The following is a 25,921-nucleotide window of genomic DNA, read 5'->3' as shown; positions in this document are numbered from 1 at the left end:
AGAGCTGTGAGATAGTATTATAATTAGATCACATGCCCCCTACTCATGTTTAGTCCAGTATCACATGGTCCTTCAACCATCGCCAAATATAGCTCTGGAGGTCCTGAGCACTGTCTGAGAAACCTTGCATCTTTGTTGACTGAGAATTGCTGATGGGGCCCCTGGCCTCCTGAGCACCACTTGGGGCATCTCGATCAAAAAATAAAATAAAGTCCCCTCCTCAGATATTACCTACTAAAGAATTTGTGGAGAAAAATCTGAAATTTTTTGTACTATTTCTTTTAACTTCTATAAAAATTTGAACTTACAGAAGATGATCCTGTCTGAATCTTACTTCTAGAGACCATTTTTCACTGATTTAAATACTTTTTTTTAATATCACCTTTCTCTGCCTCCTCCTAAGATTCCCCGTACTCAGTTCTAGATTTTGCAATTTTCACTTTAAGTTAAGATCCTTTTTCCGTGGGAGAGAAATTTTGCTATTCTTTCTCTAGATCCCGTTCATGTATGTTTAAATATGGTTTTCTTGCATAGGTTCTATAAATCTTAAATACTTTGGAACATATTACTTAACAATTTTAATTTTCAGATTTTAATTATTTCCTAGTTCACTGGAGCTGTAGAATTGATTTTTTTGGTCTTATGACTTCTAAGAGAAAAATAGGAAAATTATGAACTAAATTGCTGCTGTGTTCCACTGAAACTTAATGTTCAAGTGTAGATATTGCTAAAAACATTTTCTTAGTATCCATTGTTAAAAAGAAATAAGAAAATAGCGATGACCCAAGCATTTATCTCAATTAGTTAGAAAAATAACAAAATTAAATAAAAAGAATATAGAAAGTAAGAATTAAAAAACATTAGTACAATAGAAATAAATTTACCTCTTATCATTGCAGGTAGGGAGACTTGAAAGGTTTTTAAGGAGAGTGACATGATCATATTTGTTTTCCAGAAAGAGACCTCTGGCAGCAGTGTGGAGAATAGATAGAGGAGAAAAATCTAATCTGAGAAGCCAGTTAGGAGGCTTTTTCAATCACTAGTTCAGGTAAGAGATGGTGATGGTCAAATGTGGGATGGAAAGGAAGGAACATATTATCAGAATTAAGTTGAAAAAAATAAATTTGAAAGCCATGTCCAGTTAAAAAACTTTGGGTAGAGTTACTGGCACATGGAATTAATTGGAAATAAATAGGATTACCAGCATTTTATATATAAACTATAAACTGGTGTTTTGGTCAAGTTCAATCAGAAAAGTAGAATTAGGTGAAGATATGTTTGGAGTGATTTGACTTATACAATAATAGGGACTAGGTTTGCAAATCCAAAACCCTTTGGCTAGTCTGGAAGAACTAAAGCCGCTGTTCATAGGGTGGGTTTCTTTGCTTTGGTCTGTCTTAATCCTGCATTTTTTTGGTTACGGGGTTGGGGGGGGAGGAGGCATACCCAGCGGTGCTCAGGGGTTACTCCTGGCTCTGTGCTCAGAAATCGCTCCTGGCAGGCTTGAAGGACCATATGGGATGCCAGGAATCAAACCCAGGTCAGTCCCAGGTTGGCCACGTACAAGGCAACCCTACTACTGTACTATTACTCCAGTCCCAGCCCTGCTTTTTTTTTTTAATTTACTCACTCAGGTGAACCCAATGGATTATCCTTACTTAATGGGGACAGAGAGACGATAATAGATCAGCTGGGGAGCTAGCCTATAAACAACAGACCCTGGCTCAATACCTGGCACTGCATATGGTCCTTGAGTATTGCCAGTAAAGATCCCTGAAGACAGAGCCAAAAGTAAGCCCTGAGTATTGTTGGGTATGACCTCAAAACAATAAAAAAAACCTTAGCTGGGCCTGTTCCAGGTTTGATTCCCAGCATCCCGTATGTTCCCCCGAGCTTGCCAGCACGGATACCAGCACTGCTACAGCTATTATGGTTAATGGCAGAAAATTAGAGGGGTCAGAGTGATTGTACAGTGGGTAGGGCATTTACCTTGCATGTAGCTGATTTTGGTTCAATCCCCGGCATCCCATATTGTACCCTGAGTCTTCCAGGAGTGATTTCTGAGTGTAGAGCCAAGAGTAACTCCTGAGCACCACTGGGTGTGACCCAAAAACCAATTTAAAAAAATAGAAAATTAGAAATAGTCTATTCCTTATCAAAAAGAGTGATTTAAATTAAGTATGTAACTTGCCATATATTATTATGGTATACTATTTAACAGTTAAATGAAGGAAGAACTTCATGAGTTGATATGGACAGTTTTGTGCACTGTGCTGTGGAGACTAGTAAAAAGGTGTTATTTTGTATGAAGCTAGAATAGAACAAAAGTGGGCCAAAGCAGTAGCACAGCATTAGGCTTTTACTTTGCACGTGGCCAATCCAGGGAGAAACTTGGTTCGATCCCCAGTGTTCCATATGGTCTTCTGAGCGTCACAGGCTGTGGCCCAAAAAGCAAAAAAAAAAAAAGCATGTTCTGGGTACATGTGTATAAATGTGATAAAATTAATGAAACAGGACTGGGGATTTAGCTCAGCAGTAGACTTTTTGCTATGTATGTGTGAAACCCTAAGTTCAATTCCTAGCATGGCAGAAAGGGTAAATAAACAATAAAACATAGATGGGACAAATAACACCAATCTCAACAGAGTAGCTCCATTTAGGAAGAAAGATGAGTGTCATAGATTGTGTGGGTGGAGAGAAGAGAAAGATCTAAGATCTTTCTTAGATCTTAAGATCTATTATGTTTCAAGAAAAATGTAAGAGAATGCATATTTGGTATGAGCAGAGACTATATAGATGACTTATGCTGCCAATTTTTTTTTTTTTTTTTTTTTTTTGGTTTTTGGGCCACACCCGGCGGTGCTCAGGGGTTACTCCTGGCTGTCTGCTCAGAAATAGCTCCTGGCAAGCTCAGGGGACCATATGGGACACTGGGATTCGAACCAACCACCTTTGGTCCTGGATCGGCTGCTTGCAAGGCAAACACCTGCTGTGCTATCTCTCCGGGCCCATTATGCTGCCAATTTTAAAGCAAAGAAATGAGAAGATTGGAGGCCAGAGAGATAGTACAGCAGGTAGTGCATTTGCCTTGCACTCAGTAACCCGGGTTCTATCCTCAGCATCTCGTATGATCACTAGAACACTGATAGGAGTAATGCCTGAGTGCAAAATATCTCCTGATCACCACTAGGAGTGGCCTAAAAAGCAACAAAAAGAAAAACAGATTGATAGTATTTTAATGAAAATAAAGTAAAATTTCAGATCTGTTTAGATGTTTGAAGATAGGTATTATTTAATTGCTAACGCACATGTAATTCTTCTGTGAAAATACTGCACTGACCAGTTTATTTTATTTTCTTATGTTTCCTTTCTGGTTTCTATGTGATTTTGATTTTCCAGTCCTTGCACTAGTATATTGTACTAAGCAAAAATAGCTGTTACTCAACTTAAAATCTGTAGAAAACGAAGAAGACTGGAACTGGAGAAATAGTATACCAGATAGGGTACTTGCCTTGCCTGCAGCTGACCAAGGTTAAATTCCTTGTATCACATCTAGTACCCCAAGCTCTATCAGGAGTGATCCCTGAGCACAGAGCCAGGACTAATCCCTTGGGCACTACTGGATGTGGTCAAAAAGAAAAAAGAAGACTGATATTAATAAACATATTAAAGAAGTACTGATACAGTGAGAACATTTAACTGTCGTCTGTTTTCAGTGTTTGAGGAATATTTTTCTGAGGAAGTGACTGTTAAGAACAAGGTAGAATTAGTGATGGAGATAATGTAGAAGAGTATGAAGATTTAAAGAAGAGCTATATTATTCTTTTTTGTTTGTTTGTTTTTGTTTTTTTGGTTTTTTGGGTCACACCCGGCAGTGCTCAGGGGTTACTCCTGGCTGTCTGCTCAGAAATAGCTCCTGGCAGGCACGGGGGACCATATGGGACACCGGGATACGAACCAACCACCTTTGGTCCTGGATCGGCTGCTTGCAAGGCAAACGCCGCTGTGCTATCTCTCCGGGCCCAGAGCTATATTATTCTAATTGTGAAACTTTTCTTTTTGGTTTTTGGGCCATACCCGGTGACGCTTAGGGTTACTCCTGGCTATGCGCTCAGAAATCGATTGCTCCTGCTTGGGGTGGACCATATGGGATACTGAGGGATTGAACCTCGATCTGTCCTAAGCTAGTGTAGGCAAGGCAGACAGACGCCTTACAGCTTGTGCCACCGCTTTGGTCCCACTAATTGTGAAACTTAATCTTGCTTTCAAAATAATAGTTTTCTTGCTATTTAATATCTTCTTAACTATATAATAAAATCTCCTGTATTTTACCATTTTACAAAATCAAAAAGTTTTTTTATATTTGATCATCTCTGAAATTGGGAGTTGACTTATAAGTGATACTTTTATATATCAGTTATATACAGATGTTATCTATTACTACTTATAAATATATTTCATTGTATAATACATAACTAGATATATTAATTATAAATCTATGATAATATAATTGATGAATATGTAGTGTAAATGGTTAATTTCTTAGGATCCACAAATTATTTATGTACCTTATTGTTATGAAATGTATTATACTTGGCATCATTCATCTTAGACCAATAAAATGTAGATTTTTTTTTTAAACATGTAGTCCTACTATTTTTGCAGGGAGGCATTAAGTTTTTGGGCAACACCTAGTGGCTCTTAGGAATTATTCCTGGTTCTGTGCTCAGAAATTACTTCTGGCAGGTTTTCGGGACCATATAGGATGTCAGGGATAGAACCAGGGTCAGTCACATGCAAGGGTAACACCCTACATGCTGTGCTATTGCTCTAGCCCTTTAGTCCGCTTTTAGGGCAAATTAATTTGCACTTTGAATTTTATTATTGTAATGATACATTATAGTTTAGTATTTATTAAAATGTTTTTATTTAAACTTATTATTATAGAGAAGCCAAAGTGGTTGAATTACTTCATATAAACTATCACAGTTATGAGTTAGTTGCTATACCTCGCTGAAGTTTAGGGAGATATCTCTAAACTTTATCCAAAGTGACTTCCACTCTCTTAAAGATCACAGTTTATATTTGATATTTGTGTAAAGTTTTTTTTGTTTTTGTTTGGTTTGGTTTAGGTGTTTGGGTCACACCCGGCAGCGCTCAGGGGTTACTTCTGGCTCTACGCTCAGAAATCGCTCCTGGCAGGCTCGGAGGACCCTATGGGATGCCGGGATTCAAACCACTGTCCTTCTACATGCAAGGCAAATGCTTTACCTCCATGCTATCTTTTCGGCCCCTTGAGTCCAAAGTTAATGCTCTCTGTTTTATTTCCTTAAGAGGGGCCAGAGGCAAGATGCTTACCTTGCATGTGGCCAACCTGTTTGAACCCTTACACTGCTTATAGTCCCCAAGTACTGGCAGGAGTCTTGCCTGATGACAGAGCCAGGAATAGCTCTAAGAATTCAAACCCTGACCCTCCCCAAATAAAAGAAAGAAAATTCCTCAAAGGTAAATCTCAGACCCTGGACATGTGAATTAAAAGGTTTTGTTTTGGGCCAGAGAGCTAGCACAGTGGTAGGGCATATGCCTTGCATGCAACCAACCCAGGACGGATCTGGGTTTGATTCCTGGCATCCCATATGGCCCCCCTGAGCCTGCCAGGATCAATTTCTGAGCACAGAGCCAGGAGTAATTCCTGAGCGCTGCTGAGTGTGGCCCCAAAATAAACAAAAAAGGTTTTTACTTTCTCATGCTTTTCAGTAAAAAAGACATTTATTTTTTTTGAGGCCACATCTGATGACACTCAGAGGTTACTTCTGGCTATGCGCTCAGAAATTGTTCCTGGCTTGGGGGACCATATGGGACACTGGGGGTTTGAACTATGGTTCATTCAAGGCTAGTGCTGGCAAGGCAGATGCCTTACCACTCCGTGTCACTGCTCCGGCCCCAAAAAGACATTATTATACACCAAATCCAAAGCCCATGACAACAGAATCGATATTCAATCTACAGCAAGCTAGACACAGAGGGGACCACTAATACTAGCAGCCCAGAGGATAAAGGAGGGGGATATGGGATGCATGTTGGGAACAGGGGTGGAGTAAGGACAACATTGGTGATGAAATGCCCCTAATTCAGTGTCACTATGTGCCTTAAATATTACTGTGAAAGGGGCCCAGAGAGATAGCACAGCGATGTTTGCCTTGCAAGCAGCCGATCCAGGACCAAAGGTGGTTGGTTCGAATCCCTGTGTCCCATATGGTCCCCTGTGCCTGCCAGGAGCTATTTCTGAGCAGACAGCCAGGAGTCACCCCTGAGCACCGCCGAGTGTGTGGCCCAAAACCCCCCAAAAAAAAAATTACTGTGAAAGATTTGTAATCCACTTCGGTCAAAATGAAAATTATATAAAAAAGACATTATTGTAAAACATTCTCTGTTTTGCTCCTAGAAGAAAGTAGTTAGAATATATAAATGGTGGGCCCGGAGAGATAGCACAGCGGCGTTTGCCTTGCAAGCAGCCGATCCAGGACCAAAGGTGGTTGGTTGGAATCCCGGTGTCCCATATGGTCCCCCGTGCCTGCCAGGAGCTATTTCTGAGCAGACAGCCAGGAGAAACCCCTGAGCACTGCCGGGTGTGGCCCAAAAACCAAAAAAAAAAAAAAAAAAAAAAGAATATATAAATGGTGGTGGGGTTTAATAACTATTATCTATATTTGCTTGAGAACCCAAGTTTGGGCTGATACATGGCTGAAGTGTAGATCATGTATGAGGCTCTGAGATTGGTCATGGATACTCTTCCTGCCCCCACAGCTAGATTTAGACCTGATGGCCCCCATGCATCATAATGAGTGGCCAAAGTTCCACTCAATATGCCCCTTATTTAAAAAAAGAAAGTCTAGGGCTGGGGAGATAGCATAGCAGTAGGGTGTTTTCCTTGCATGCAGCTGATCCAGGACAGACGGTGGTTTTGAATCCCAGCATCCCATTTGGTCCCCGTGCCTGCCAGAAGCAATTACTGAACGCAGAACCAGAAGTAACCCCTGAGCACTGACAGGTATGATCCAAAAACAAAATAAATCAATAAATATAAAGAAAGAAAGTCTAAAATTTATACTGAAGATTATTTTAAAAGAAAAGCTTGGATCAGAGAGATAATTCAATAGGTAAGGCACTTGCCTTGCACATAGTTGTCCTGAGTTCAACCCCCAGCACTTCATATGATTCCCTAAGCATCCTAGGAATGATCCCTGAGCAAAGAGCCAGGAGTAAAGGGCCTGAGCAAGAGGACAGTGAATAGGGTGCATGACTTACAACAAAGGGAGGTGCAGGAGTAAATTCTGAGTACTGTCAGGTACTGTCCAAAAAAAAAAATGATGCAGAAGAAAGCAGATTTCTAGTTCTAATTGCAGTATTAATATTTCTTATATGTTAGTCTGGAGCTCATATATAAAATTAAAAATATTATTTCTAATGATATTCAAATTTGTCCTCTACAAAGTAGAGCTAACTAGAACATTTATATCTGTTTGTTTCTTTTATTGTTGTTTGGGGGCCACACCCATCTCAATGCTTACTCCTGGCTCTATACTCAGGAATTGTCCCTATAGGGCTGGGGGATAATATGGGATGCCATGGAATGAACCTGGGTCACTCACCATAGCAGAACATTTCTTTGTGATGAGATGAGAGTCTAAAGGGCCAGAAAGATTGTACAGCATGTAAGGCAATTGTCTTGCACACAACAACCCTGTGTTCGATCCCCAGCATTCCATATGGTCCCCGGAGTACCAGTAGGAGTAATTTCTGAGTGCAGAGCCAGCCATAATCAATGACCATCAAGTGTGGCCCAAAATCTCACTCCCCCTAAAAAGGAGATTTCTTACTGATTACAGGTAGCATGGCAGGAACTTAATATGACATCAAGCCAGGCCAAAATAAAGACAGCTATATTAAAATACCCAATCTCTTCTTTCCCTAGAAAAATAACATAATGAACCAAGGATATAGCTCAGTAGTGCTTCACATGTTTGAGTCTCTGTCACTAAAAAAAAAAATAAGACATAAAGGAAATATAGCATAATGGCAGTTGGAATATTTGTTATAGTCTTGATGATTCTCACTACTAGAATTTGGTTGGTATTTACACTTCACTCTATTCTTTTTTTTGTTTGTTTGTTTTTTGTTTTTGGGCCACAACCCTCAGGGGACTATATAGGATGCCAGGAATCAAACCCAGGTCTGTCCCCAGTCACCCATGCACAAGGCAAATGCCCTACTGCTGTACCATTTCTCTGGCCCTTTCATTCTTTTCTTAAAGATTACTTCTTGTCTTTCTCCTATACTGATTTCCTCTTTTGGAGGGATTAGTGCTGTATCTGGCAGCACTCCTGGCTACTCCTGGCTCTGCGCTCAGAAATTACTCCTGGTAATTTCTCAGGAGGCTATATGGATCATAGGGATGCTGGAATTTTAATCTGGGCCGAGCATGTGTGAGGCAAACCCCCTACCCTCTGTTCTATTTCTCCAGCCCCTGATTTTCTCTTTTCTCTTCAGTTTTATAACTGATTGAATGATTCATTAGGAAAAGGTACATGAGAAACTTGTTTTGTTTTGGCCACACCCAGTGACGCTCAGGGGTTACTCCTGGCTATTTACTCAGAAATTGCTCCTGGCTTGGGGGACCATATGGGACTCCAGGGTATCGAACCACTGTCCATCTTAGGCTAGCACCTGCAAGGCAGATGCCTTACCACTCTGTGCCACCACTCCGACCCCCCTCGAGAAACTTTTTTTGATAACTTATGCAGTGTAAAGTCTATCAAAAATTTCAGTGATAGTTTAGAAATATTAATAATAATATTTAGGGCCCGGAGAAATAGCACAGCGGCGTTTGCCTTGCAAGCAGTCGATACAGGACCAAAGGAGGTTGGTTCGAATCCCAATGTCCCACATGGTCCCCCGAGCCTGCCAGGAGCTATTTCTGAGCAGACAGCCAAGAGTAACCCCTGAGCACCTCCCGGTGTGGTCCAAAAACCAAAATAATAATAATAATAATAATAATAATAATAATAATAATAATAATAATAATAATAATAATAATAATATTTAGAAATAAAATAATAAATTTTCATTAGATTTTCATGTGGAAAGTAATTCTCCATAAAATGGAAAACAATGGGCCAGAGAGATAGCTTAATGGGCTGGAACATATATGTTGTAAACAAGAGGTGTGGATTTATTCCTAGCATTTCATGGTTTCCCACGCACTACCACAAGTGACTCCTGAGCATTGCTGAATGTAGCTCCAAGACCAAAATTTTGTTTTTGTCTTGTTTGGGGGCCATACCTGGCAGTGCTCAAGGATTATTACACTCTATACTTAGGAATCACTCTTGGTGGGCTCAGGGGGCCATTTGGTATGCCAGAAACTGAATCTGAGTCAGCCACATAGAAGGCAAGTGCTCTACCCACTGTACTATCTCTACAGCTCCCAAAATAAAGTTTTTTAAAAAGGAAAAAAAAATACAAAACCCACCTATTTTAAGTATGTTCCTATTGTCTTTTATTTGCTTTGCTTTGCCTTTTTTTGGTTTTTGTTTTTTGGGCCATGCCCGGTGACGCTCAGGGATTACTCCTGGCTATGTGCTCAAAAATCGCTCCTGGCTTGGGGGACCACTTGGGACGCCTGGGGATTGAACCGTGGTTCGTCTTAGTCTAGTGCAGACAAGGCAGACACCTTACCGCTTGTGCCACCACTCCCCATGCTTTGCTTTATTTTCTAGGTAATTTTTTTTTCATTTCTCTGCTATTCCTCTTCATATTTTTTTTTCTGCTACTATTTTTAATTTCTAAATTTGGGGGGGAGATAAGAGGATTGTTTTTTGGGGGGGTGGGAGTCGTTTAGTTTTTTTTATTTGTTTTCAGTGCTGAGGCTCAAATTTAGGGCTCCAACTCACTTTTGGAAAACAAATTTTCTGTCACTGAATTGCATCCCCAATCTCTCTTTACTTTTCTGCATGCTACTTTTTTTTTTTTAAATAACAATCATTCTTTCACATATGCAATATTCTTTTTTTTTTCTGGTTTTTTTTTTTTTTTTTGGTTTTTGGGCCACACCCGGCGGTGCTCAGGGGTTTCTTCTGGCTGTCTGCTCAGAAATAGCTCCTGGCAGGCACAGGGGACCATATGGGACACCGGGATTCGAACCAACCACCTTTGGTCCTGGATCAGCTGCTTGCAAGGCAAATGCCGCTGTGCTATCTCTCCGGGCCCAACAATATTCTTTATATTACTGTCTTACCATAATTTTATTTTACTCATACATGTTCCTTCAAACCCCTATTTGTCTTAACTCATTTTCTATTTCAGAGACTTGCCATATATATATATATATATATATATATATATATATATATATATATATATATACCATATATACATAGAATTTAGTAGGAGTCAAAAACACTAGCTCAAAGTTCTGACTGCCTCAATGGCATCCGCTGATAGAGAGCTTCATCCCAAGATGTTTTCCAGAGGCTGCCTAAATGGTAACAGTTCAGTTGCCTGCATTGTGGGGATCTTAGCTGATGCAATGTCTGTATTTAATATTTAATGTTTGTAGTCATTTAATTTCTTGTTTGGGATTCTGTACTGTCCACTCAAGTATTTCTGACTTCCCTCTAGATTCCCTGTTTTACATTCTAGAGATTAAACCTTTGATGGACATATGAATGAAGAAAGGACCATTGTGTGTATCAGTATGGAATTTATCAGTATCCTATATAAAGGATCTTAGAACTAACTGCTTCTCAAATGGCTTCCCTCTTTATTTTTAATTCACCTACCACCATTTTCAGAAGTACTTGTTACTGTTTCATGTGCTTTGTAAGAGTTCTATAATATAAATGCAATTGAATCTGACTTTTCCCAACCAAACTGACTTTAGATTTCATTTTCTTGGATTTGGTATGTCAGTTACAACTTATCTGCTTTCTAAATGTTAGTACGTTTCCTGGGGCTAGAATGATAGCACAGAGGGGAGGGTGTTTGCCTTGCACTCGGCCAATCTGAGTTGTACCCCGGCATCCCACATGGTTCCCTGAGCCTGCCAGGAGTAACTTCTGAGTGCTGCCAGGTATAGCCCAAAAACCAGAAAATGGATGGGTGGGTGGTTGGGTGGATGGATGGATGGATGGATGAATGGATAAATGGATAAATATTAGTGCATTTTCTGTTATCTTCTATAGGCTATTTCTTTTCCTAGTTGAAAGAGGAACTTGGGGACAGAATGAAATGGGGGAGGGGGATCAGAGATAATAGCACAGTGCCAACCTAGGTTTGATCCTCAGCATCTTATATGGTCCCCTGAGCCCACTAGGAGTGATTACTGAGTGCAGAATCAGGAATAATTCCTGAGCACATCTATTTGTGACCAAAAACGAACCAAAAAATGGGCTTAATTTAATTAATCTGCCATCTTTTTTGGGGGAAGGGCTATACCTGGTGACACTCGGGTTACTCCTGGCTATTCCCTCAGAAATCACCCCTGGCTTGGGAGACCATATGGGACACCTGGGGATTGAAACATGGCCCATCCTAGGTCAGCCGCATGCAAGGCAAACGCCCTACCATTGTGCCAGGGCTCTGGCTCCTTAATCTGCCATCTTAATCCAGAATGTTTTCTTTAAAAGCACAGGCTTTGGGCCGGAGAGATAGCTTGAAGGTAGGGCGTTTGCCTTGCATTCAGAAGGATGGTGGTTCGAATCCCAGCATCCCATATGGTCCCCTGAGCCTGCCTGGAGCGATTTCTGAGCGTTGAGCCAGAAGTAATCCCTGAGTGCTGCCGGATGTGATCCAAAAACAAAAGCAAAAAATAAAGCATAGGCTGTGTCTGATTCATGAGTTCTGATATAGAAGGTACATAATAAATGTTTAAGTGTTTACTTTAATATCTCTCTCTCTCTCTCTCTCTCTCTCTCTCTCTCTCTCTCTCTCTCTCTCTCTCTCGGTTTTTGGGCCACATCCTGTGGTGACACTCGTTACTCCTGGCTATGTGCTCAGAAATCGTTCCTGGCTTAGAGACCATTTGGGATGCTGGGGGATTGACTCACAGTCCATTCTAGGTCAGCCGCAAGCAAGGCAAATGCCCTACTGGTGCGCCACCTCTCTGGCCCCTAGTTTTATCTCTTAAACTCAGTTGAGACCAATTTTGTACTGAACTGCATAGTTTGTTGCTATATAGACCTCCTTTAAGACTAGCTAAGTGTCTTCACGGCATTGTGGCTGTCTTCAATTCACGACAGAACAAAACAGAGCTATCTTGATTTTTAAGAAATGAAATGAAATGAAAGTCTTATTCACTGGGGGTGGGGTAGGTTTGTTGTTTAGACCACTCCCCAATTCTACCAGTTTAGCACTACTGGATCAGAGCACTGAAATATTCTGGTTGGTTGAGTGTCACCAAGAGTACTCCTAAACCTCTTGAGCATTCCTTGGAAACTGTAACACATTCACCCCTAATTCATCCTATGTAGGGGGGAGGGGAAAAAGAAGAAAAAGCAAAAATCAATTAAATTTTTAAAAATAAAGGAAATTGGGGCCGCAAAGATAGCATGAAGGTAAGGAGTTTGCCTTTCATACAGAAGGACAGTGGTTCGAATCCCGGCATCTCATATGGTCCCCTGTGCCTGCCAGGGGCGATTTCTGAGAGTAGAGCCAGGAGTGACCCCTGAGCGCTGCCAGGTGTGACCCATAAACCCAAAAAAAAAAGGGGGGGGGGGCTGGAGAGATAGCATGGAGGTAGGGCATTTGCCTTTCATGCAGGAGGTCATCGGTTCGAATCCCAGCGTCCCATATGGTCCCCCATGCCTGCCAGGAGCAATTTCTGAGCATGGAGCCAGGAGTAACCCCTGAGCGCTGCCGGGTATGACCCAAAAACTAAAACAAACAAACAAACAAACAAAAAAACAACTATTTTATTCAAAGGTATTGAAGAAGGGGAGGAAGAGAGTAACATGCTCAAGAGAGAGAGCATGGGCTTTTCCAAAGTCTGAGAGAGGCCGATATATAACCCAGCATGAAAGTAGGAAAGTCACATCTCAGGAGTGGAGATGTAGGCGACATGTGCTTAGGCACCATGTATCAAGCAATACTTGTGCCTGTTTTTTGCCTAACTTGGTTAGTATAAAATACTATAAAAATGATTTTTTGGGGGGAGGTTTTTGGGCCACACCTGGTGATGCATAGGGTTTACTCCTAGCTATGCACTCTTAAAATCGCTCCTGGCATGGGGGACCATATGGACGCAGGGGGATCGAACTGTGGTCCATCCTAGGTTAGCGCGTGCAAGGCCTTACCGCTTGCGCCACAGCTTCAGCCCCTTAATTTTTTTTATGTAGACTTCCTCAACTACAAACAAGATAATTAAAGGTAATTAGTAAGACCTGGAGGAGGTCTTCCACAATGGGGTTAGGGTGCTTTCCTTGTTAAGGGCTTTTGCTCACAGTTGTGGTCCCATTGTCCTACATGTTTTATTCAAGTGGAGGTTAGCAACTCTGCAATTTTAGCTATTTAGTCCTCCTACAAGAAAGTTTATAGACACCATGGGAAATGCAGCATCCTTTGAGCAATGCAACAAAAAAAGACTTGTAAGCATTCTAAGCAGAAGATCTGACTTGTTGAGCACACAGCCATGACATATGTGCCTCAGTTAAAATAGGAATAAAAATTCAGGGTCTCACACATTCCAGGCACTTGAACCACACTCAAACTGTATGAAACAAATCTTGGGCCAATTTTTTATTTTTGGTTTTCGGCCCGCACCCAGCTGCCCTCAGGACATACTCCTGGCTCTATACTCAGGGATCACTTCTAGCGGGGATCCAGGGATCGTGGGTGCTGGAGATCGAACCTGGGGCAATCACATGCAAGAGAAGCGTCTGACTTGCTGTACTGTCGATAGCCTCCAACTTTGTTTTTTAAACTTGTCTTGATTAAGTCAGGAGAATGTGATTTGGTGGTCAAATACACATCTCTCATCTGCAGTGCTTTGGTTTCTGTTTCTGACATCACTACAGAAAACGAATTGTCCTGGCTATTCATATTTCATTCCTCTTTCTTGTTAATTTTAATGTCTGATTCTTTAAATTTCTGATAGAGAGTTTTATATCTTGTTGACATCTTAAGTGAAATTGCTTTGAAATGTACATATTAGTTGGGATAATTTGCATAAAAAGGATATATTACATTCATTTATGTCTTCTGTAAATATCTTTCATAATAAAGATATTATTTGCATAGGACTAATTTATCATTTGTTGTTATTCCCTACTGTCTTATATTTTTTCTTGTGTGATTAAGCTGTATCCATTTAAATGACATTTTAATTTGGTTGCTATTTTATAAAAACAATGTATTTTTGTAAATTGATTAAATCTAGTCTCCTTGTTATTTTATTTATAGATTCTACTGGATTTTCTTTTTTTTTTTTTTTTTTTTTTGTTTTTGTTTTTGTTTTGGGTCACACCCGGCAGCGCTCAGGGGCTACTCCTAGCTGCACGCACAGAAATCACTCCTGGTAGGCTCAGGGAACTATATGGGATGCCGGGATTCGAACCACTGACCTTCTGCATGAGAGGCAAACGCCTTACCTCCATGCTATCTCTCTGGCCCCAACTTCTTAATAGATTTTATTTTGTTTTGGAACTATATCCAGAGTATTCAAGGACTACTCCTAGATCAGTGCTAAGGGATCATTCCTAGTGGTGCTCAAGGAGCCAACTGGTACTGGAGATAGAACCCAGACCTCATGAATAAAAACAAGCACTTCATCCAGTCTTTTGAACCATCTCTCTAATTCCTTTTCATCTATTTCTTTTAGTGTGAAAGTTAAGCATCACTTTTCCATTTGAATTAACTAACTTGTTGTTTTGGGTTTTTTTTTTTTTTTTTTTTTTTTTTTGTGGTTTTTGGGTCACACCCGGCAGTGCTCATGGGGTTTTTCCTGGCTCCATGCTCAGAAATTGCTCCTGGCAGGCACAGGGGACCATATGGGGCAACGGGGATTCGAACCGATGACCTCCAGCATGAAAGGCAAACGCCTTAACTCCATGCTATCTCTCCGGCCCCTGTTTTGGGGTTTTTTGTGTGTGTTTTTTAGGTTTTGTTTTGTTTTGTTTTGCCTTTTGGGGCCCACACCTGGTGGTACTTGGGGATTACTCCTGCCTCTCCACTCAGAAATCGCTCCTGTCAGGTTCAGGGGACTATATGGGATGCCTGGGATCGATCCCAGGTCCGTCCTGGATCAGCAGTATACAAGGCAAATGCCCTACTGTTGTACTATCACTCTGACCCCTGAATTAACTATGTTGTGAAAGGAACAAGGAATAAAATTATATATGTCTATATATTTGTACAAAGATTTAGATACTGATTTATAAAATATTAGAATTTTTTCTTTCTTTTCTATTTATTTTCTTTTCTTCTTTTTTCTTTCTCTTTTCTATTTATTTTTAAAATATTAGAATTTTTTTACCAGAGAGATAGCTCATACGATTTTGATTCTTTCATAAAAGTTTTTGTTACTTTCATTTTCAATCAAATATCTACATTTCTAAATAAGATGTCCTTAAATAGTAAGGTGTTTTTTTTTGGTTGGGTTTTTTGGTTTTGTTTTGCTGTTGTTGTTGGTAGTGGTGGTGGTGGTGGGTTTTGAGTCACACCGGGCACTCAGGGATTACTCCTGGCTCTGCGCTTAGAAATCGCTCCTGGCAGGCTTGGGGGACAATATGAGATGCTTGGATTCAAACTACTGTCCATCCTGAATTGTCTTGCGTGCAAGGCAAACACCCTATCACTGTGCTTTCTCTCCAGCCCCTATAGTAAGATGATTTGAAAGACAATGGTCTAAACAGTAAGGAAAAATAATAAAAGATTTCAAGGAAGATACTAATACTTGTTGAGTAGTTAGAACTCTGTGGTATAAGTTTCACCATTTGTGAATTCTGGTATTAAAGAATCAGTGAAGAAAATTTGTCTATAAGATTGCAGATAAGGCAAAATAATTTGCAAAGATCTAGCTCAGTTTAGAGAGAGCTGGATTCAATGGCTTCAGTGTAGCAAAGTTTAAAAATGGTGTATTCTGAGCTAGGGAGATAGCTCAGAGAGCTGGGGTCCATGCTTTGCATGTTCCTCTGAGCATTCTGGGAGCAACTCAGAGCACAGAGCAGAGACCCCAAACATTGCTAGGTGTAACCAAAAGATTAGCCCAGATTCAATCCCAAGCATCCCATATGGTTTCCTGTGCACCACCAGGAGATATTTCTGAACACAGAGCCTGCTGTGGCTCAAATACAAACAGAAAAATAGTAACAATAAAACAATAAAAAGTCATTATATATTCATTTTACCCTACTTCTTAAATAGAAACATTGACTCAGAAATATGTGCTTGTTGTTGCTGAAGCGATAGTGCAGTGGTAGGGTGTTTGCTTTGCATGCGGCTGACCCAGTATGGACCTCCGTTCAATCCCCGACGTCCCATATGGTCCCCCAAGCCAGGAGCGATTTCTGAGCGCCACATAGCTAGGAGTCACCCCTGAGCGTCATAGGGTGTGGTTCAAAAACGAACAAAAAAGTTAAAACTAAAACTAACATAACTACCCATCATTGGGAACGTGACGTACATCATGCTGTGAGACAATAGTATGGATGAGATAATGAGCTGTACAAAAGGAGAATAGAATTTCATATTAGTACCCCAGTTCACTTTCTGAAAACCTTAGAAAAAAAGAATCAAAGCTCAGAATTGTGTTTCAATTGTTTTACTTTTTAAATTAAAAAGGAAGTACAGGGGCCGGAGAGATAGCATGGAGGTAAGTCGTTTGCCTTTCATGCAGAAGGTCATCGGTTCGAATTCCGGTGTCCCATATGGTCCCCCGTGCCTGCCAGGACCAATTTTTGAGCCTGGAGCCAGGAATAACCCCTGAACACAGCTGGGTGTGACCCAAAAACCACACACACACACACACACACACACACACACACACACACACACACACACACACACACACACACACACGAAGTACATTGGGGTTGGAATGGTGGCGCAAGTGGTAGGGCATCTGCCTTGCACACACTTACCTAGGACAGACTGCAGTTCGATCCCCCCCCCGCCATATGGTCCCCATGCCAGGAGCGATTTCTGAGCGCATAGCCAGGAGTGACCCCTGAGTGGCCCAAACCCCCCAAAAAAGGAAGTATATTCACCTAATTTATTATGCACAATTTATGTTTTTTTTTATTTTTATTTATTTATTTATTTTAGTTTTTTTAAATACAATTTTTATTTTTAGTTTGTTTTGGGGGCCACACCCAGCAGCGGTCAGGGGTTACTCCTGGCTCTGTGCTCAGAAATCACTCCTGACAGACTCAGGGGACCATATATGGGTTGCTGGGAATCGAACCCAGGTCTGCCCTAGGTTGATCGCATTCAAGGCAAATGCCCTACTGCTGTGCTAATCCCAGCATTTTTTTTAAATGAATACTCTTCTAATAACTATTGGTAACACCTTTAAATTTCCAGAACTAGGGAACTAGAAAGATAGCACAGCGTTGTCTTAAGTAAATAAGTGTATGTTAGGTATCTTTTTAATTCTATAGTTATCATGGAGACTGAATTGTAATTTCTTAATTTTTAAACACATTTTTACTATTTGTGTTTTTCTTCTTAGTTTCTGCCACTGCCTTCTACAAAGCACAACCTGTAATTCAGTTTATGTGTGAAGTTCTTGACATTCATAATATTGATGAGCAACCAAGACCTTTGACTGATTCTCACCGGGTAAAATTCACCAAAGAGATTAAAGGTAAATGAATTAGTATTAGAAAAACTTAGCTATAAAGTGCATGGATATAATAAACTTTTATTGAAACATTTTTCATAATTAAAATCTACTCATGTAACATCACCAGTTAAAATATAGATCAATAATAAAATGTTACATCAGATTCATTACCATGACATCTTAAGTAATGTTTGAATAAGAGGAATACCAAGTAATGGAATTACTGTCTATACCAGTTTACTTTTTGTTAATATTTAAATTCTCCCCTATTGGCTGAAAGTTTAAGAATTTTTAATAGCGGGGCCAGAGAGATAACACAGCGGTAAGGCTTAGACGCAGAAGGACGGTGGTTCGAATCCCGGCATCTCATATTGTCCCCTAAGCACTGCCGGGTGTGACCCAAAAACCAAAAAAAAAAAAAAAAAAAAAAAGAATTTCTAATAGGAAAATCCTTCTAGAATAGTGTTGAAAGTAGCAAGCCAAGGGTCAGAGAGATAGCACAGCGGTGTTTGCCTTGCAAGCAGCCAATCCAGGACCTAAGGTGGTTGGTTCGAATCCCAGCATCCCACATGGTCCCCCGTGCCTGCCAGGAACTATTTCTGGGCAGATAGCCAGGAGTAATGAGCATAGCCAGGTGTGGCCCAAAAACCAAAAAAAAAAAAAGAAAAAAGAAAAAAAGAAAGTAGCAAGCCTATTCCAAAAAGGGTTCCAAACTGGACTTCTTTTTTTTTTTTGAAATGATAATAATATTTTAATCATTTAAAAATGATATTATGGGGGGCCGGGTAGGTGGCGCTGGAGGTAAGGTGTCTGCCTTGCAAGCGCTAGCCAAGGAAGGACCGCGGTTTGATCCCCCGGCATCCCATATGGTCCCCCCAAGCCAGGGACGATTTCTGAGCACATAGCCAGGAGTAACCCCTGAGCGTCAAACGGGTGTGGCCCAAAAACCAAAAAAAAAAAAAATGATATTATGCAGCTAGCCAATTTTATTTATTGCTCTAAAGTTAGAACTTAGTTGTACCTTATACAATTGATTTGTATTGTTTTAGTTGGTAGTTAATATTTGTACAGTGGAGTTACATCAGGTGTACATCTTACATGAATTCATCTCTTCATGGTATTTTTAAGATATAAAAATATATATATATAGCACATGGACTGAATACAGCCAGTTGGGCATTTGCCTTTCATGTGCCTTACCTGAATTCGATCCCCAGTACCACATGTGGTTTTCCCAAGCACTACCAGGAGACTCCCTGAGCACAGAACCATTAGTAAGCCTTGAGCACTGTCGTGTGTGTACTCCCCATCAAGAAGAAAATAGAGATGAAAGAGCACAGGGAATAAGGCACTTGAATTGCATGCTTCTGATCCCAGTTTGATTCCTACATCTGGTCTTTTAAGTGAAGTCTGTATTACAATCTAGTCATAAAACCAGGACTAGGCTCTGAGCACAGCCAGACATGTCAGACATTCCCCCTGAAAAAAATAATGATTATTATAATAATAAAAATGTTAAGGGTCAGACAAATAGAATAACAGTGTTTACCTTGTGTGTATGACTAATCTGGGTTTAATCCTCAACACATATATGATCCCTGAGTGCAGTCAAGAGTAAGCCCTCTGGGAGTGGCCCAAAAAACAAATTATAAAAAAGGAAATATTTTTTCTATATATCTACTCTTCATATGTTTGTTCCCTTTTTGGGATGGAGGGAGCCGCACACAGTGACATCAGCTCAGGGGTTACTTCTGACTATGCGCTCAGAAATCACTCCTGGCTTGGGGATCCATATGGGACGCTGGGGATCAGCTGCGTGCGTGCAAGGCAAGAGCCCTACCGCTCCAGCTCTGTTTGTTCCCTTAAACATCTGCATTTTCGTATGCAAATCCACATATACTACTTTAGCAGTTTAAGGGATTTTTCAAAAATAATTTTGATTGTGTACAATACTCACCTTGTTTGTGATTTTAGGACCAATTGTCATATTTGATGTAATTCCACTGTATTTTGTTCTTTATTATATAGATAGGAATAGAAATCAGATATTCTCTGCACAAAATGAATAGCAAAATTATGTTTATATCAAATGTCAGATTTTAAAAATAATTTTTTTAATTTTTCCCTATTGGTTGCAGAAAATTTTCAATTTTCACTTTAAATGAAGCATTTAAATTTGTTTACTGAACTCTTTTCAGTTCCCAAATTATTTAAAATAGTGAATATATTCTGCTTGCTCCAATAATCATGGCTTCTTTGCCACTCAGAAACTGAGAGAAATATATCATTACAATAAAAACTTAAAAAGAAAATGTGTGCTTTTTTTAAGAAAAAATATCTTAATTTGTTTAAGAACTACATAAGAAACTGTTATATTTTACTGTTTTGCAACCATGCCATTGTCCTTTCATAATATGTTTTGGCTGCACAAATTAGCGTTATTAGGAACTAGTGCATTACCCACCATTAATATGTAATCATTTGAATACCATAGTTTCCAATGGAGTTGCTGCTTAGTTACCACCTCTGATATCATGAAATCATTTACATTATATTTCGGTAACTATGCAATCAACTCATATCACCACTCTATCACAGAAAATACAAGATGTACAGAACAAGGATTCAACTGCTGCCCGAAGAGCATGGACTCGATCTTAACTTCAACTGCTCAGGGGCCCAAAGAAATGACTGAAAAAATGACTAGAAAGCATTATAAAGTTGATGTTATAGTGAAGGTAAAGCCAAGTTTATAGGTTAAATTTTTGATTTATTAAAGCCAAAAAACATTTTTGGTTGCATATGGAGGGTTTGGGGAGGGTCCTGGGCAGAGAATTATCTAGTCCATTCTTTAAAATTTCATCTTGCTAATCCCTGGATTTGGGTCTAATTCCTAGGTACCTATATATGCCCCCAACTTTGGGGTAGAAAATTTTGAGTTGGGTCTAATTGACAAGCTGGTCACTTTTTCCTCTATTCAAAGTCATTATTTTTTCGTACATTCAGTTGATTTTTAAATTAAATGAGGGCTTTTTTAAAGTACATCATGTATTCCCACCATAGTACCTCAAGAAAATCAAATTTATGTGTCTGTGCTATGGGTTTAATATTTAACTGGCATGACAAATTTGATAAATAGAGGTACATTGTATGCTGTAGCTAGTAAATAACTTTAGCATAATCATTTGGTTCCATTTAAGCTTTTTATTAAACATTTAATAATAACTTTAGAAACTTCTTATCCTGTTGGATATTCATCATAGTAAAGTAGCAGAAGTATTGGTAAAGCGTATGATAAAAATACCTATGCATGGGCCCGGAGAGATAGCACAACGGCGTTTGCCTTGCAAGCAGCCAATCCAGGACCAAAGGTGGTTGGTTCGAATCCCGGTGTCCCATATGGTCCCCCGTGCCTGCCAGGAGCTATTTCTAAGCAGACAACCAGGAGTAACCCCTGAGCACCGCCAGGTGTGGCCCAAAAACCAAAAAAAAAAAATACCTATGCATACAAAAGTTCCAGTTTTTTTTGATAAAACCTATTTAGCTTCTAGAACCTCATTAATAACTTTAATTCAAGAGGAAGATTTAGAGATAACTTGTTTAAATGACATAAATTAACAGAAATGTTCTTGAATGTTTGCTTCCCTGCTAAACATTTCATAACTTACTTTAAATGGTATTTTTCTCCTGTTTATTTAACATAAGGCTTCCCCTTGATACTTTATTTTCTAATCTTCTTTATAATAGAGATATAAAAGCTCTAATTGGTCCAAATTTTTAGTTTTATAAAAGTCATTACTAATGAAATCTGTTTCTCACTAATTTACTTAGCAAAGTGAATTATGGCTTCTCAAAAAGATCATAACAATCTGATGCAGTGTCCATTGGGCATCTTAATTTGTACTGATAATACCAGAAGAAACGATTACAGTGAGCTTTGAATTTAGTACTACATAGTTAGCAATTAGGATCAATCTGTACTATTGCAGGATTTGTTCTTAGCTTTACACTATTGGAATTTTGGGATGAATAATTCTTTATTATGTTGTTGGGAATGGTGGCACTATTCTGTGCACTGCCTCCCTAAATGTAGTACCTGCCATAGCTTGTTAGCACCCCTAGGCATGGCAGTCAAATATATCTCTGAGAGAGAGAGAAAGAAAGTGAGAGAGAGAGAGGGAGGGAGGGAGGGAAGAAGGAAGGACGGAAGGAAAGAAGGAACGAAGGAAGGGAGGGAGGGAGGGAAGGAGGGAGGGAGGGAGGGAGGGAGGAAGGAAGGAAGGAAGGAAGGAAGGAAGGAAGGAAGGAAGGAAGGAAGGAAGGAAGGAAGGAAGGAAGGAAGGAAGGAAGGAAGGAAGGAAGGAAGGAAGGAAATGATAATCATAAATACAACAGGGAACTATAAGTCATCCTCCATTTGCCCCTTTTTAGATTTTTCTCCTTTGGAGTCTAGATAGAAATCAGGTCACTTATCTGAGAATAAAAGCCAACTGTTCAGTTAACTCTTCTCTGGGCAGCTCCTAGACTGCACAGACCAAAGGCCACATGTAGCTGTTTAAATCTAAATTAAGTGAAATCAAATTACCAGTTTCTCTGTCACACTGACCACATTTCATTTTCCCAGTAATAAATTGCTAGTCATTACAATGTTAGCATAAATATAGTACATTGCTTCCTCTCAAAAAAATCTGTCCAGCAGCCCTGAAGAAAATTCATCTTAGCACTGAACTCATCAGACCTGCACTACCAGGCTGAGAATATTGCCTGAGCGGTAGTTTTTTTTCAAAAATATTTAAGAATTTATCTCATGATTTATTATGATTCTTTTTTTTTTATTTTGGCCCACATCAGCTGGACTTAGGAATTATCCCTGGCTCTGAGTTCAGGGATGACTTTTGGAGATCTTTGGGGCACTATATGTGGTACTGCAGGATCAAACCTGCATGGGCTATATGAAAGGCAAATAGGCAGATACTGTACTATCTCTCTGGCCTTGACCCATGACTTAAAAGCTCATTCCTCTCTAAAGTAGGTTCAGGATCCTCAAGACCCTAATGTTTAGAATGCAAGGGCCTAGAAAGATTAAGAGCTAAAATCATGCTCTAAGTTACATGACATGCATTTTCTGAATCTTGCTTTAGTAAGATTGCAAAAAGCGGAGCTGGAGAGATAGCACGGTGGTAGGGTGTTTAACTTGCATGCATCCAAGCCAGGACAGACTGTAGTTTGAATCCCGGCATCCCATATGGTCCCCCGATCCTGCCAGGAGCAATTTCTGAGTGCAGAACCAGGAGTAACCCCTGAGCACTGCTCGGTGTGACCTAAAAACTAAAAAAAAGTATTAAACTTTGTGGGCTGGTGAGATAGCACAGTGGTAGAGTGTTTGCCTAACATGTGGTCAACCCAGGATATACCTGGTTCAAATCCCAGCATCCCATATGGTCCCCCAAGCCAGGAGTGATTTCTGACCATAGAGCCAGGAGTAACCCCTGAGTGCAGCCGGGTATGGCACAAAACAAAAACAAACAAAAAAGATTCTCAAATAGGGAGCTGAAGAGATAGCACAGTGGTAGGGCGTTTGCCTTGCATGCAGCTGACCCAGGACAGATGGTGGTTCAAATCCCAGCACCCCACATAGTCCCCAATGCCTTCCAGGAGTGATTTCTGAACACAGATCCAGAAATAATCCCTGAGCACTGCCAGGCGTGGCCCAAAAACAAAAAATTCTCAGAGGTCAATAAATTACTTTGGTTGCTTTGATTTCTAATATTCAATGGTAGAGGAGTTATGGCATTATGTGATACTGTAACAAAATTGCCACTCTACCTCTACTAATATGACCTAGGACATTTTTCTTTATTTTTTTAATAACATTGGCTTTCCACTTGAATTTTGTCTGTAGTCTTTGATTCTGATTTTAAAACTTGAAATCTTTTGGATTTGGAGAGATAGCACAGCAATAGGGAGTTAGCCTTGCACGCACCCAACCTAGGGCAGACCCGTGTTCGAGTTCAGGTTCCCATATGATCCCTCAAATCTGCCTGTAGTAATTTCTGAGCACAGAGCCACTGATTTCTGAGCACCACTGGGTGGGGGAAAATATATATCTTTTAACGCAGTTGAAATATTTGAAAACTAGAATATTTTCAAAATTATTGTAACTCTTTTCATTCCTTTTCTTTTCCCAGCAAAGTACTGAAATTTGGGGCCTGGAAATACAGTAGTTAAAGCACTTTGCTTGCATATGCCTCAACCCAGATTCTATCTTCATCACTCCCTATTTTTCCCCCAAAACTCCTCCAGGAGTAAACCCCAAGTACAGAGTCAGAATAAACCTTGAGCGCTGTTGAATATCGGACACCACCACCACCGCTGGGAAAAGGGGAGGGGGGTCAAAAACAAAAACACTAAATTGGACCATCAAGATAGTACAGTTGAAAAGATGCTTACTTTTGCACATGACTAATCTGGGTTCTTTCCCCAGCACAGCATAAGGCCAAACAAGCACTGCCAACAGTGAAAAGCTAGGAGGAGTAAGCCATAGCACAGCTATTTGTGGCCCAAAACTAAAGCAACAAAACACTAAAATTTACCATAAACTACATTTAAAAATAAATAAAAGGAGAAGAAAGAAAAACGTGGGTTATTTTTATTTTTTATGGAGATTTTTTTTAATGTGTAAAACTTGATCATTTAGTGAAGACATTTGGAGTTAGGTTTCTAAGGACTGTAGCTTTATTTTGAATGTTACATAGATTCTTTGTTAATATCCTGCTGCCTGTATTACATTTTCTGTATGTCTAGAATTTAAGTATTTACAGTACTGAACAAGCTTTATAGCTATAAATATTTCACATGTAACATTTCTGTAACCTCGTTTTTTCTTATTGGGAACAGGTCTGAAGGTTGAAGTGACTCATTGTGGAACAATGAGGCGGAAATACCGCGTTTGTAATGTAACCCGAAGGCCTGCCAGTCATCAAACGTAAGAAAGCTGGTATTTTCAAAGCAAAGCCCATGTGAGGCAGTTTGTTTTAGTCAATCAGGAGTTTTGCTGACACATAGTAAGATGAGTTGTTAATGTCTGCTTTTCTTTCTTTCTTTTTCAGCTTTCCTTTACAGTTAGAAAATGGCCAAACAGTGGAGAGAACAGTAGCACAGTACTTCAGAGAAAAATATACTCTTCAGTTGAAGTACCCACATCTTCCCTGTCTCCAAGTGGGGCAAGAGCAGAAACATACATACTTGCCCTTAGAAGTAATGCATTTGTTCTGGTCGTTAACATCTTTTCATCACTATTCTGTTGGGTCTCTTATGACAGTTTCTAATTTAATTCACATTCTCACATTTATTTTGGCATTTGCACTATTTTTTAAATATTTATTCTGATATTTATAATTAAAAATATGAGGGAAATTAATTCATAGTATTATTCTAATGCAACTATTTACATTTTGGAATACTACTTTAAGGATATTATATTTTGGATCATTATATAGTGATCTAATTATCATTCTGTAATGAGGTATTACTTGACTTTTTTTTTTTTTTTTTTTTTTTTTTTTTTTTTGGTTTTTGGGCCATACCCGGCGGTGCTCAGGGGTTACTCCTGGCTGTCTGCTCAGAAATAACTCCTGGCAGGCACGGGGGACCATGTGGGACATCGGGATTCGAACCAACCACCTTTGGTCCTGGATCGGCTGCTTGCAAGGCAAACGCCACTGTGCTATCTCTCCAGGCCCGTAATTCATGATTTTAAGCCCTGGACTATCTCTCCAGCTTCCCTTTTTTTTTTTTTTTTTTTTAATGTGTTGGGGGGGCATTTGATACTACATTTAGTCAAAAGATCTTAGTCAAAAGACAGAGAAATGGGGCGGGAAAATTTGAGAACACACCTAACTGCTCAGGGATCACTCCTGGTGATGCTCCGGGATCATACATGGTATCAAGGGTTGGCCACTTGCAAGACAATTGCCTAGACCACTGGACTATGTCTCTGTTCCTGTTCCCCTCATCCAGCTATTTTTTAAAACAATATGACTGTAAATTGTTTGTTATGTATGAATTACTTGATCAGGAAGA

General features: G+C 39.8%; 1 protein-coding gene across 1 annotated transcript in view; it reads left to right on the top strand.

Annotated features, from left to right (window-relative positions):
• Positions 1-25,921, top strand: part of LOC126011034 (protein argonaute-3) — a 122,638-nt gene that overhangs the window by 63,080 nt on the left and 33,637 nt on the right. The window contains exons 6-8 of the mRNA XM_049774695.1: positions 17,726-17,860; positions 24,737-24,824; positions 24,949-25,096. Of these exons, the coding sequence (XP_049630652.1) occupies positions 17,726-17,860; positions 24,737-24,824; positions 24,949-25,096 (371 nt within the window). The remainder of the gene's footprint in view (positions 1-17,725; positions 17,861-24,736; positions 24,825-24,948; positions 25,097-25,921) is intronic.

This window comes from Suncus etruscus, chromosome 6, assembly GCF_024139225.1.
Source record: "Suncus etruscus isolate mSunEtr1 chromosome 6, mSunEtr1.pri.cur, whole genome shotgun sequence".
NCBI classification, from domain to species: domain Eukaryota; kingdom Metazoa; phylum Chordata; class Mammalia; order Eulipotyphla; family Soricidae; genus Suncus; species Suncus etruscus.
This window is presented reverse-complemented; position numbering and strand designations above follow the sequence as displayed.